Source organism: Psittacula echo (assembly GCF_963264785.1).
Source record: "Psittacula echo genome assembly, chromosome: 6".
Taxonomy (NCBI): domain Eukaryota; kingdom Metazoa; phylum Chordata; class Aves; order Psittaciformes; family Psittacidae; genus Psittacula; species Psittacula echo.
This window is the reverse complement of record NC_137743.1, coordinates 71,023,447-71,037,059: the sequence shown is the minus strand read 5'-3', so window position 1 is coordinate 71,037,059 and position 13,613 is coordinate 71,023,447. Positions and strand designations below refer to the sequence as shown.

The following is a 13,613-nucleotide window of genomic DNA, read 5'->3' as shown; positions in this document are numbered from 1 at the left end:
GACTGGAGACCTCCTGAGATCCTTTCCAATCTAATGGTGGTCTGTCTTTTGCCTTGCCAGCAGATGTTAAATGATGCTTCATGCAAGACTCACCTCCTTGTTTAGTGTCTTTACCTAAACCTAGTTTACTTGTAAAATATAAAAATAGGAACACCCTTTCCCCCTTAAATTAGGTTAAATATTAATAAAGTAACTTCACTGAAATTTGTAAATTGAGGTGGCAGAGCTTTCATGTGGGCTTACATGCTACTCTCCGCTCAGGAATCTTTAATTTTTACAGTATAAAATTGGTTTTTGTTAACAGTCTTCCTTCTGCAGAGAAGGAGAGTTGCTCTGCCAGGCTGTCTTTTCAAACGCTGCAGTGAAGTGTGTTGAGGTCTTGAACCTTGCAGAACACTGGAACAAAGTAGTGCTCTTATCTATTTGCAGGTTTTTGACCTGAAGGGCTCCCTCCGGAATAGAAACGTTAAAACAGACACAGGCAAGGAAAGCTGTGATGTAGTCCTGCTGGACGAGAACCTTCTGAAGATGGTCCGGGACAATCCTCTGTACATCCGTTCCCATTGCAAGGCTGTGCTTAGAGCTTCCATACACAGTGACTCCCAGTTCCTCTCCAGCCATCTCATCATTGACTATTCCCTGCTGGTGGGTCGTGATGATACCAACAATGAGCTGGTTGTTGGAATCATTGGTAGGTTGTCTTTTGTATTTTCTTGCTTTCAGCTGGTGAAACTTTCTTCTGGTTTTGATGTTTATAGTACTCATAGGACTGTACTGCCATCAGAGATGTGTGTCAGGAAAGCTTGTCTTTTTCCTGATGGAATACCACCCTCACCTCTCATGGGTATTCAAAGTGAAGGCAGGAAGCCTTCTCTCAAAGTTTTGTATAGGCTTGTGTTAGCATTTTCTTTACTAAGAATGTATGCAGGAGGAGACCTGTATGCACAGGTAGTGAAAAAGCAGTCAAGTTGGTGTTTAACTTGTACTTTGACTCTACTTGAAGTAAGGAAGGTTATTTGTGTGTTTCTGTGTTTAATCTTGCAAGTTAATTTGCGTAATGTTTACATAGCCATTTAAATTTTCACTCTGTTAAATACGTGTCTGGGGAGTCTGTTTTTTGTAGTGGCAGGAGGAGTTGATTTGTGATCTTGCTGGGCTTTTTGAGATGCTGTATTCATCCTACCCAAATATAATTTATACTCTGGAAAGTGAGGCAACTGGCAGGGGGAACGCTGAGGTTCTGGCTCTGGAAGCCTATTGCTTTCTTGCCCTTTCTGAGGGGAAATAGGTACATTTTTAGAACAGTGTTAATTGGGTTATAGCAGATATGACATGTTTGTGTATGGATTTTTGTTTTATTTTATTTTTAACTACAACAGACTATATTCGCACTTTTACCTGGGACAAAAAACTTGAAATGGTGGTGAAGTCAACTGGCATCTTGGGAGGACAAGGTAGGTCCAGAATGAAAGTAAAGCTTTTGATCATGTTTCGTTTTTACCTGGAAAGTTCCAATAGCTGTGCTAATAAAGCCATAACTTCCCCTCCATGCAGATTTACAACACTAGATTAAGGTGCCCAGAACAGGGGAAGGAATAACAAGTTTCAGCTAAATCAATACATTGATCTGCCTCCATGAGTGACCCTTTAAGTACTATAAAACTTATCAGACTGTTCTTTTCTTAGTTACCAACTACTTATCAGTTACCAACAACTTAGTTATCTATATATAGAGAGATACTAGCAAAAACCTTACTGCCTGGTTTCAGAAAGTGTTTTCCAAGTCCAGAAAATCAGATATACTCTGAGCTCTTAGTGTGAAGGAATCCTTATTGAATGACTGACTACTGCCCATGTTTTGGGGAGCTGAGGGGTTCCCTTTGTGGAAGTGAGTAGAGTACCTTTTGTGCATCATTGCCTAGTGTTGGCCACATGTTAGTTGGAGGGCTAGAAAGAGAAGGGGAGCACTGGATATACCACTGCTCAGGTGTCTGAAGGAGGTATGAGTATGTCCATAGGGTGAAATTCTTCATGGGAGAAATTTACATCTCTGGAAACCTTGTAAGTCCTGTAAACAGGAAAAGAGGAAAAGAAAACTGGTCTGGGCTGATGTAAAAAGCCTAAATGTTTCCTTCATCTTCAGGTATCTCAGTGTTGGGGTCCAGACCTTGATCTCTCTTCTCTTCTAAATGTTTAAAATAAAAAGAAAAAAAGGAGCGGGTAGGGACAGCTGTTAATGCTTGTTGGTTCCAAGAGCCTTTCATATACAGCATGCCTTCATGATTTATGCTGTCTGGTGTTGTAATCTGATGTGACATTTGTCTGTACTGCAGTATTTTCTTTGGCCCATTTCTAACTGCTCTTGACTCTTGCACATAGGTAAGATGCCAACTGTGGTCTCTCCAGAACTTTACCGGACCAGGTTTTGTGAAGCTATGGACAAGTATTTCCTGATGGTGCCAGACCATTGGACAGGACTGGGCTTGAATTGCTGAGCTAAAGCCCACGTTGGGAAAGCACAAAAAGACAATGACATTATAGGCCACTCCTTTCCTGTGGTCTGTCCAGCAGTAAGCAAGAGGATTGCAGTTCCATGTCTACACTGACCATATGCATCACATTGAGAAGTGTGAAATCTGCTTGTTGCACTTTAATCCTGTCTTGGAGGCTGATAAGTGAACCGGCCTCACTAAGGATCTAACCTGTAAGATACCACTGACCAGCACTGGTAAAAGACATTCCGTCTGTCAGGAGGGAAAATGGTGGTATCTCCATGTAAGAATACTGAAATGGGTACTATCCAGTTCATGACAGTGTAGAAATACATGATCTTTGTAAGTTTTGTACTCCCTAAATGGTGATGAATATGAGCAGGTCATGTTTCTGTAGTGGATGTGTGGTACTGGAAATGTGAAATAACCCCCACTCCATATGGGTGGGTGAGAAGAATGAAGTTAATTCCTGAGTTCTGCTATTGTTACAGTGGTTCATAGCTGACCTGTTTAGGATCCATGAATAACTTGTCCTGCTTATGCTCTGTAGCTTTGACTTTTTTTGTGGGTTTTATAAACAGTATTTTCTTTTTAAAAGGCAGCTCCATAGCTATAATGCCATATCATTATGTCTTTTAGGTTGTATTACTGCAGTACTGCTCTCTCCTAATTATGTGTCATAATTTCATATTAGCTGAATCCCATAAAAATGTCAGTCATCTGCATGCTGCAAAACCCAAAACATATCCTTTCAGTCCTAAACAGTACTCTGGTCTGAATGTTGCCCAAATCCCTGGAAACAGGCAACTAAAAAATATACTCTTTAATTTAAAAAACTTTATTAATTGTAGTTGAAGGTAATCCTTTCCTTAGCGGAAGGCACTAAGTTTCTAGACAAAATGAAGCATACTGCCTTAGAGTGACAGCTTTCTCCTTAATGAAACCATCATTCCTGGCAGATCACTTCAAATCCGTTTCAGTTTCCCAGGACTTTCAAACAATCCATTTACCTCATTGTGAACCTTTGCCAGGAGAATGTTTTCTTGCATTCCTGATATGCTGATGAGAATGAGCATCCAGATCTCATCACACTGTGTAGTCCCAATGGAAGAACTCTCTCTTCAGCAGTATTAGATGATTTTTTTTTTTCACAACTGAGATGAATGTAGTAATCTTCTTTTCTGTAAAAAGAAAAGCCTGAACTAACAGGTATCTTGTCTGATAGGTGAGATTTGCAGAGATCTGTGAATCTGTTTATGACAATAAGCATTTTTTTCTGTTTTTATTAATTTTTTACCTGGTTTTGTAGGTCATGAGTTTACTTTTTTAGCTTCATTATAACGTAGGCCAGTAAATAAGAGGGTTTTATGAGTTTGAGAGGCAAGAATACTGTCCTTTAACTTCTGGTCTCTGATGGAAGGACTTCAAATGAACATAGAGTCTAGGACAGTATATTCTTTATGGCCACTTGCTCATACTGACCAGTTGCTTGGTAATGCCATCTTCACTGTAGCTATGGATTGACATATGCATTTTGTTCACTCCTCCTGTGTTCAGTATTTTCTTCTGCGGCAGATGGTGGTGTCTCTATTCAGGAGTGACAGCTGGGCAGCACTGAGAAGGCAAAATGCCAGCAGTAGGAATTGAACTGTTGGCTCCAAAACCCACCAGCAACAGTCATTTGTGTTGGAAGAAGTCTTCCCCACCCCACTGCAAAACCCTACTGGAGGATGAGCAAAGACGACCTTGAAGCAGCAGAAATGACGGTGTTCTCACTTTCTCTGTACAGTGTAATCACTTTCTGGGTGTGCAGTGTTGAAGGCTGCAGTGATGTGTGCTGTGAGAAGATGACACAGTACTTCTTGATTCCTCTGACCCAGAATCCTTTAGTCCAACACAGTGCATCAGGTAGAGCTGACCACCTCCAAGACACGTCTTGCCTCCTGTGTTAAAATGTGGCCTGGATGGCTAGCTATATGTGGGGCCTTTTGTAATAAGAATCAACCAGTCCATCAGCTCAATGTTACCCTCACTTCTGTGATTTCTACTTTCTGTCTTGGTCCATTGATGTGAAAGAGCATGCCATGCAGCCTGTATCTGCTCCAGTCTCGAAGTTTACATGTGTTCTTCTCCCTCCTTCCCCCCCTAAAATTTACAGGGGAAAAACTTGACCAGTTAAGGTGACCCAGCAGCACCTGGTTATGTTACCTTCCACCTTTGTCAGTATGTGTATTAGTTGATGGAGCATGAGTATGGGCAGTGCCATGGCATCTGCATTAAGCTAATGTAGAGCTGTGATGTGCTAGCCCTGTCCTGTCTTCAGTAACCCTTACTCCAGTGATGTGTGGCTGCTTTGTACTGCTTGTCTTACAGTATCCCAAGCAGCTGGCTCTAAAGCCACATGATCATGTGACTGTAGCTATTGTTCCCCTGTACATGACAGCTTAAGGCCCTCAGAACTGAGAAGAAAGTGAGAGAACCTTCCACTGGCCAGCTGTTGTGCAGCCTGTGGACACAGAGCCCAGATGTGTGAATTGTGACCTTCTTGGGATGAAGTCAGAGCAGTTGGAGAGATTTGCAGGGTGATCTTGAGCTGGCATCAGCATCTAACTTTGGGTCAGGATGTGGCTGGCGGACTAGTCCTGATCAGACTGGAGTAAATAGCAAACTGCTACTCATAAGTAACATGGTAGCTGCACTATCAACTGGAATTGGTTCATCTTTGGATGATGTGATATAAAGCTGTAAGCATTTCTAGTTTAAATCCCAGCAGTTGAACAGCTCTCAAATGTTCCCTTTTCAGAATAAGAATTGTCCTGTCATTTCAGTTGCTACAAGCTGACTTTCTCAAAAGGAGAGCAATTACTTTGTGCAGAAGAGATCTTTGAGAGAGCTCCTTGCGTGGTTTAGATCTGTGTCCCTGCAGCATGCCTGAGAAAGTTCTAGGGGAACAGCTTGGGTATTACATGATCCCTTTGATTAGAGTTTTTTATTTCTTTATAACACAGGTATAGCATATAAGTGTGTAAGTGAATCCCAGTTGCAAATGTGAAGACAACATTTCTTCAGAGCTACACTAGCTCATTTTCTTCTGTTGTCTTGATCTGAGGCCTTGTGACAAATGTCTAAATCTTCACCTGATCAGAAGTGATGACTTGCTTTGAGTCATCATGCAGACAGCAGAATGCCTTGTAGTGGCCCAGCAATGCATTCTGTCCCCCAAAAGCACACAAGGGATGCTTTCTGGTTAAGTACCTCTGCTGGGCTCTGGGGAGTTACCTGTGGAGTGGACTCTCCTCTGTGAGAATGACCAAAACCAAATAAATCACTCACTAGCAGGTGGCCAGGATAATCGCTGTTCAAAGCACTTAATGTACCATAATGTATGTATTTCTAATCTACTTTGGTTCAGCTGTATTTTATAAAATTGATGTACTAAACTATTTGAGAATAACTGCCTTGACTATTTGGAGAATCAAAATGTAATGTATGTAGATACAAATAAAGTGACTAAAATATACTTGTGTCTATTCCATGTGGTGGAGCAGTTAGGTGTCATAGCATCCCATTTTCTTGATCAGCAGCTACGCCCTCTGTTTGCTTTGCAGTGATTGCACTGTTGAAGGTCACCAGCTTTGCGTGTGATGTAAGCATGCCTGCTTCTCTCTACCTTGCAACTCATCTCTTCTAATGGAGCAGGACCTCTGGACAGCTCTACAGGTCAACAGCAGTAGAATGTGCGAATAATGCGCTTCTCCCACAAATAATGCGCTTCTCTTTCATGCACTTCTCTCACCTTCTCCCCAGCTCCTTTACAGCACAGTGCTGTGTGAGACAGGAAGCCCATGTTGTCCAATAGACGGTGGTATTGCCATGGCCCAGTTCTTCCAAGAAGTAGAACACATTCCTCAGGACAAATCTCCAAGTATTTCCATAATCTATCTTAAGTAGACTAAATGAAGAAAAAAATCCAAGGGGGTCTGAAAATGAATGATGTATCTTGATTGTTTCATATTAATCTGGTACATAGTACCCTCTTATCTTAAAGCTGAAAAACATGTGGTTAGTTCTGGGAAGGGGACTTGCTGGTTCCTAGAATATAAACCCCAAAACCTAAGTTTTAAGGATTTCTTTTTTTATGTGCCATTACCACTTTTGCCAGGTGAGTTTTAGCTCTTTTATCTGCTGCGGTATGAAACTGTATCAGAAGCTGTCCCGCCATGGGCGTGTGAGCGAGACAAAAGGTGGGATTCTCATTTCAGGAGTAGTGTTGCCTTATGCTGGTGTATGGTTTAGTGGTGTAAAGCTGTAAAGCACAAATGCAGGGTTGGAGGTTAAACAAGTTCTGGAAACGAGAGCAACCTGTGAGGTACGCAGGACCTGTGGTGTGAGAAGTCCTGAGGAGAAAGAACAGAGCTTGGGTAGTGAACAGTCCATTGTGGTCAATACTCTTATGATGACAAAAACATGTAAATACGAATGATGAGTTGTAAAACCTTACTGCCATTCTGAAGGAGAGAAGTAATTGTAGCCTCACCTTTGAAGTGCTAAAGATGACTTGTGCGGGGAAAATAGCAGGCATGTAAAAAACTTTCTTACAAGTGAGAGATGAGCATAAAAGCTAATTTATGCCAATCATCATACTGGAAGATCATTCTTAAGAAGGGTGTGTTTTAGCTGCCAGAAACAGAAGAATCCTGCCCTCAGCTCTGGGAATTTTGTGGTGCTTCATTTATGAAACTGAGGAAGAGAAGGTGGGAGAAAGGCACAAAACAACACTGCTGAAGTTAGCAAGAAATGAAAGAACTGCCCAAACCAGGTAAGACTGTGCTTGTAGCTGAAGCAGTGAATTACTGGGAGATATTCCCTACCAGCTCCCAGAAACATTTAGCCTTTGGTCACCTGCACATGATCCTGTAATTTCAGTTCTGAGTGAAGTTTCCTGGACTTTGTCTTCAAAATGGAACTTTGTGTGGTACAGGGTCTCATACATTGTCATTTCTTGTGGCACAGGGACGAAATACATTTAAAGCTTACCGTACTAGAAGTTGTTTTCACTGACAAGGTCGCTGCGAAGCAAACCCAGCACAGTTACAGCAGCGGATTTACGTTATGTTGTTTTGCTTGTGAAATGTAAGCTGTGTGAGGGCCTGCGGCAGACCTGCTCCGGCCTCATCACTGCCGCCTGCTGGCACAAACCGGGCTTTCAGCTCATCTGAGGCGAGGGCTGGCTACGTTTGCTTGAATTAGAGCACAGGATGTAATCCTACAAGTATTGTAGGAGAAAATATCATCTTAGTGGCGTCTAAATGTGCTGTGAATCTATCTCTGAAGAGGTGGAGGACTGAAGTCCTGTCCTAGCTGCATATGTACTGCAGTGAGGGCAAATCCCTTTTCTGTTAGTGTCTATGGCAGATGAAAACATGGCAGCTGCATCCTGCTCATTGAAGAAGAAAGGCTGTTTGTGGTAAGTGTCCTGAACCTGTGAAATTTGCTTCCTAGTTTCCACCCAAGGTATCAGGAACAGAGGGGTGATCTCGGTATGTTTGCACAAACACATTGTACAGCTTTCTGTGATGTGAACAAAGTGTTATTTTTTTAAAGTTTTGTACAGAAAAAACAGTTTTCTAATCCCACATTATCTGCGAGTTAGATATAATGTGGTTTTACAGATGTATTCTATAACAAATAGTGGTTGCCTATAGTGTAGTATTTGAATAGCGATTACTCTCAACACAGAAATGCCAGTGTTCATGGCTACTATTACTTTTATGTACTTGTTCTGTTTTGGGGGGAACCCCCCTACTTTCTTCCAGTACCTCTCATCTGTATTTGGGTAGAGCTGTCTTGTGTGCCTGAGGTTGTCTGTCAAAACAGCAGCCAGCTCCGTGTTCCTGTCTCTGGACTCCTGATTTCAGAATCAAACCTGCGTTTCTCACTTGTCCGAAACTTTAAAGGCGTTTTGTTAACTGTTTATGTGCATGTTGCAGTATTTATTTATCCTTTAGCCTGTTAGATCCCTGTGCGCTACTGACTGTTCTGCAACAAGGTAACATTCTGAAGTGAAAGCACACAGCGCCTAAGGTCAAGACTCTTTCCTGCTGTTCAAGATTGTAACACAAATATGGGTACAAAGTCCTGCGGAAACCTGGTCTTTTTAGGGTAGTGCACATGCATACTGATGTACTGCAGCTCAGCCCTCGAACACCTTGAGAGCAGAAAAGTGAAAAGGTGACAAATTTGCTACCTCAGCTGAACTGGGTGCAGCTGTGTGTGTAACACCATGTCCTACAAGAGCTACCACATCTTGTGTGGTGCCTTAAGCACAAAGACCCATGTTACTACAGCTGTAATTCCACACATGGGCCTTATTCTGACAGCAGTGACTGTGGAACAGGGGAACCTTACAGCACAGGAGTGTGCTTATGCTAAAAAAGAACAAAGTAGAATAGGAGGTACAGGCAGAACATCAACTGGTACTTCCTGGCTCTACAGGCTGGCCAGGCATACAGGTACTTCTTGCATGCTGCTACAGCCTCAAGCCTCAACAGAGAAATTGTGCAATATAGACACAGTTTACTCACTTTAGTATATAATTAGAATAATGAAGTCATTCAAGACATAATGATCCAGTGATCAAAGGTAGGGTAATAAGGGGAACGTCACCAAAAGAGAGCACTGAAGTACAGTTGTAGGGGTGGTATGGGAATATAGTAACTTTCCCCCGTTGTTTACATAGGACCTTCTCCTAATATAGCCTTAACAAAAACAAAACACAGTATCCTGGGCGTGGGCTTCTGTTACTGAACTAGCTGAGATCTTCTGACATAATGAAAGTAAACTAGTTACTTGATGAAAAAGCTGTGTATCTAGGACAGCACAACTGGGATTGCTTAATGTACACAGGAGGAAGAAAACGTTCGCTTTTTCTACCAGGAAAATGATTTTCTGGAAACTCCAGGTCAGCCAAATGAATTTCTAATGGTTGAAAGGATCTGTAATCAATTCTGGTTAAAGTGCGTTCTTGTTAATGGATTTGGTACTTCATGAGCATGGAAAAGAGAGGAATAAGGTCATTCTTTATATGGCTCCATGGTAGCCTACGAAATGCAGAAATTAGCAGCCTTCCAGTATCTGAAGGGGGCCTACAAGGATGCTGGGGAGGGACTCTTCATCAGGGACTGTAGTGACAGGACAAGGGCTAACGGGTTCAAACTTAAACAGGGGAAGTTTAGATTGGATATAAGGAAGAAATTCTTTACTGAGAGGGTGGTGAGGCGCTGGAATGGGTTGCCCAGGGAGGTTGTGAATGCTCCATCCTTGGCGGTGTTCAAGGCCAGGTTGGATGAGGCCTTGGGTGGCATGGTTTAGTGTGAGGTGTCCCTGCCCATAGCAGGGGGGTTGGAACTGGATGATCTTAAGGTCCTTTCCAACCCTAACTATTCTATGATTCTATGTAAGTTTGAGCTGCTTTATGGAAAAACAATATATTGTGCTGCATTCTGCTGTGTGTCCCTTAAGCCCTAGAAAGCAGAGACCATTTCTCAGGCAGTATTTTCCATTCCAGCTCAGTTGTTCGGTAAGAATTTAGGAGAACAAACTTGTTTTTACTGTGTATCGCATTCTGAAAAAAAATCCCAACCCTTCCTTAATTCAGCTCCTGAATGTTTTTTAAAACACTGACATTTAAGTGAGGTAGATGTTTCCTTACAAGATGTGTGGGCTTGTGAAGAATACATGCCAAGAGTTAACAGACATGACTCCTGTAGCCTTAGCCAAGAAATAGGCTGCAGAATACACTGACTATATGCATTCATTTAGGAAACATTCTTCTTTATGCCCAACTAACTGTAATTAACTTCTCTTATCATCTGGTAACACAGAGAAATCTATTAGACCATAGAAAATAAGAAGTAGAAAAAGAAGTCTGTTTAATGTTGGGGGTAAGTACTTGATATGCTGATGCTTTACCTTTAGTTGTTTTTTATACAAAGTGTGGTGGCTTACATACAGATGGAAGTAAAAATTGGTATTGAATTGTAGCATAGCGAGAAAACCATGTTTGAAAGTATTTGGACTTAAAATGTCACTCTTTTCAGATGCCAAGTTTCAGTAAATGAAATTATCTTTCTTTAATGCAGTTCAGTTGAAGACTTTAAAAATACGTCAAGTTTTTTATAAGCTGATAAAAATATATGGAACAACTAATGAAACCTGAGGCATGACCACGAATGGAAAGACTGAAACGTGCCAGGTTTGATCACAACACGGTCTTTCCAACTGCAGATCATATAAACCCCCAGTATGTTGCTTGAAAGTTTTATCATACTGTCTTGGATCTGTTTTTATGCCTTTTAGCACCAGCAGAAGCTAAAGGAGCCAAATGTGTCTTGGGAACTTTGCTGGTTTAGTGTAAAGTTATGATAGCTGATCAGTTCAGTGACACTAAGCAGCCACAGCCATCCTTAATTAAAGCAAAATAGGATGCTAGAGATGAACTTAAAAGCCATTAGGCTTCCGCATGTTCTATGCCAACTGTTGTACAGCATTACATGTATTTTGTGTTTTATGCGTTTCCCTTTCCTTGTGCATGTGTAGTTACATGAGAAGGAAAAAGTGTAAGGTCAGGCTCACAGTTTGCTGCTTGTAATTTGAGAGATTTGGCAAAGCTGCCAATGTTTGCTTAATAGTGCAGCAAGTCCTAAGCCAACAGCAACCCTTGGAGAGTGCATGTGCCCTGCTTTGACTTGAGAAGTTTCGTGGCATTCAGTCAAAACCCGCATGTCATCACACTTGCCCTCCCACTTGAACAGCACCTCTAGAGTGTTTCTAGGAAAAGACTGAAGGGGTAATAAGCACTATCTGCAGGTAGCTGAAGGGAGAAATGGCACGATCTTGGTGATACAATGAGAGTAAAATTGACATTTACTCACAGGAGGAAAGTGGGGCCTAACGAATGTTGCAACACTATTTAAAACTGAAGTACTCACGTACTGGTTCAGGTTCATCTTCTACTTGGTTTATAGCTTGGATGTGTGAATTTGAAAGTTCTCCTTTTCAAATATGGAATGCACCTTAATTATCAACAGTTACTAGAATAGGAGTGATTTGTTTATATTTGGCATCAGAGGTGGGGGAGTATATTCAAAAATATTTGTTAACCAATCCAATTTTGAGTAGATTTTATTACTCTGGGTGGTTCTTGTGGTATGGTGGGGGTGGTTTTCTTTTTTCTAATGACTGCTGAAGAACGAGGCAATGCTGACACCTCCAAGATTCTACAGGATAAAACTGAGGGACTTGGCTACTTGAACATTATTCTTATTTAAAAAATAGTACTGCTCCAGATGTGTCATGAATAACCCATCTAAACTCTTGACCAGCAAGAATTGCATGATTACATTCCTTAGAGAAGGCTAGAATAAAACTACATACAAAAGGTTTTATTTATTTGTACAGCTAGGAATAAAGGCAAGATCTGATCACTCACCGCATCTCCCTCAGGCTGCTTAGTGAAAGGTGACAGAAAGGGCAGCTGGCAAAGAAACCCATGAAAAGTTGGAAAAAACACTTGTACTTCAGCTTTTTGATGTGGTTTTCTAACAGAGCCATAGTAAAGCCAGTTACCATCATCTTAAGAGAGGAGCCTCCTGTGGAAGCAGTTTGGGTTTTTTTGGTCTATTTTTCATCTTGCTCGTTTGTTCCTGTTAACAGGAATAAAGAAGAGGCTGTTCAAATGCCCATATTTTGTTTTATCAGATTAACAGTAGGATCCTAGAGTATGTAACTATGACCTCATTCTCCAGGAAGGATGTGGGAACTGAAGTTACAATTAAACATACAAGCAAAACCTGACCAAAATAACTTGTATGACAGTCACAAAATACCAAAATTGTCTTTTTTTGACTGTGATAGAGATTGATGTTTGATTTGGAGGGGGGGGAAAGGTCTAATTTATTAAAAACTAGATGCAACAGATTTTCTTGTTTTTCAGATTAATATACTGCAAAACCGCAAAGCAATAGAGGCAACCCTGAATATAGGGGAAGAAGTATTTGAATATCTGCCTTTTACTTCTCACTTTCTTGATAAAGTAAATTATTTGTTGATAACCTATTTACAAATTTATAATACACTACAGTGTCTTGTCCTGCCAAATCTACACCCAGGGAGAGCAGGGAGTAAAGTCCATATGACAAGTTCTCAGCATCCTTTTATTGAAAACATGAAACATTTCAATCTTGAACTCTTAATGCAGCAGACATTGTGTTGTCTTGTGTATTTTTTCTTGTCTATTGAGAAGCTATGGAAAGCATTACACTAAAGAGTGGGAATTCTATTAGGATGGAGGAGATATTGCAATGTACAGTGTTCATTATTAAATTAAAAAAAAGGCACTTGCTATGCTGCTTGCCTAAATTTATATAAAAAAACCCCAACAAAACAACAAAACAACAAACCCAAAACATGTCTCCAGAGAAGAGTGGTAATACCAAAAGACGTTAAACATGTTCACAAAATACATTCATATGTAAAAAGACAGTAATAAAGTTATCACCTAATAACTTAAGCAGTTACTTTTATGGCATAACTTTAACATTTGAAAGTCAATGAAACAGAGTTTGGAGTCCTTCGTAATTTTTTTCCTTATTTAAAAAAACAAGCAAACAAAGAAAAACTCACACTCCTAAATCAAACAGCAAAGGATGCTCTTCGGGGTTCCATTCAGCCACTGCCACAACACAGTAATCTGCTCAAGGGCAGGGAACCAATCCTGCTACCAGTTTTTTATTTTATTTCTTAACAATTGATTAGACAACAATGCAACCCCAAAGCAGAATAATCACCAGGTAAAACTGTTTGTCTTCAAATAGACAACCCCTCATTGTGTTTCTGCATTGCAGAGTGGTTTGAGTGCATATCCAGCCACAGGCTGAGTGCCACATTCAGAAAGTGTTTGGAAAGAGACAAAAAAATATAAGGAACTAGTAAATGGGTAGGCAAAAGTCCACATTTCTGGTCAACCCTAATGTTTGACAAGGAAGAAGGTAGTTGGTACATCAGAAGAGGGACATGCAGAATTCATTTGCAGAAACACTGAATGCCTCCACCAAAATCAAA

At 40.9% G+C, this 13,613-nt stretch overlaps 1 protein-coding gene across 5 annotated transcripts in view; it reads left to right on the top strand.

The window, feature by feature from the left end:
- The window catches only part of PIKFYVE (phosphoinositide kinase, FYVE-type zinc finger containing), a 62,951-nt gene extending 56,939 nt beyond the window's left edge, over positions 1 to 6,012 (top strand). For all 5 annotated transcript variants that reach the window (XM_080620991.1, XM_080620989.1, XM_080620990.1 and 2 more), the window contains 3 exons: positions 430 to 691; positions 1,380 to 1,454; positions 2,380 to 6,012. In XM_080620991.1, coding sequence (XP_080477117.1) covers positions 430 to 691; positions 1,380 to 1,454; positions 2,380 to 2,495 — 453 coding nt within the window. In that variant the 3' untranslated portion in view covers positions 2,496 to 6,012. The remainder of the gene's footprint in view (positions 1 to 429; positions 692 to 1,379; positions 1,455 to 2,379) is intronic.
- The last annotated feature ends 7,601 nt before the right edge of the window (positions 6,013 to 13,613 follow it).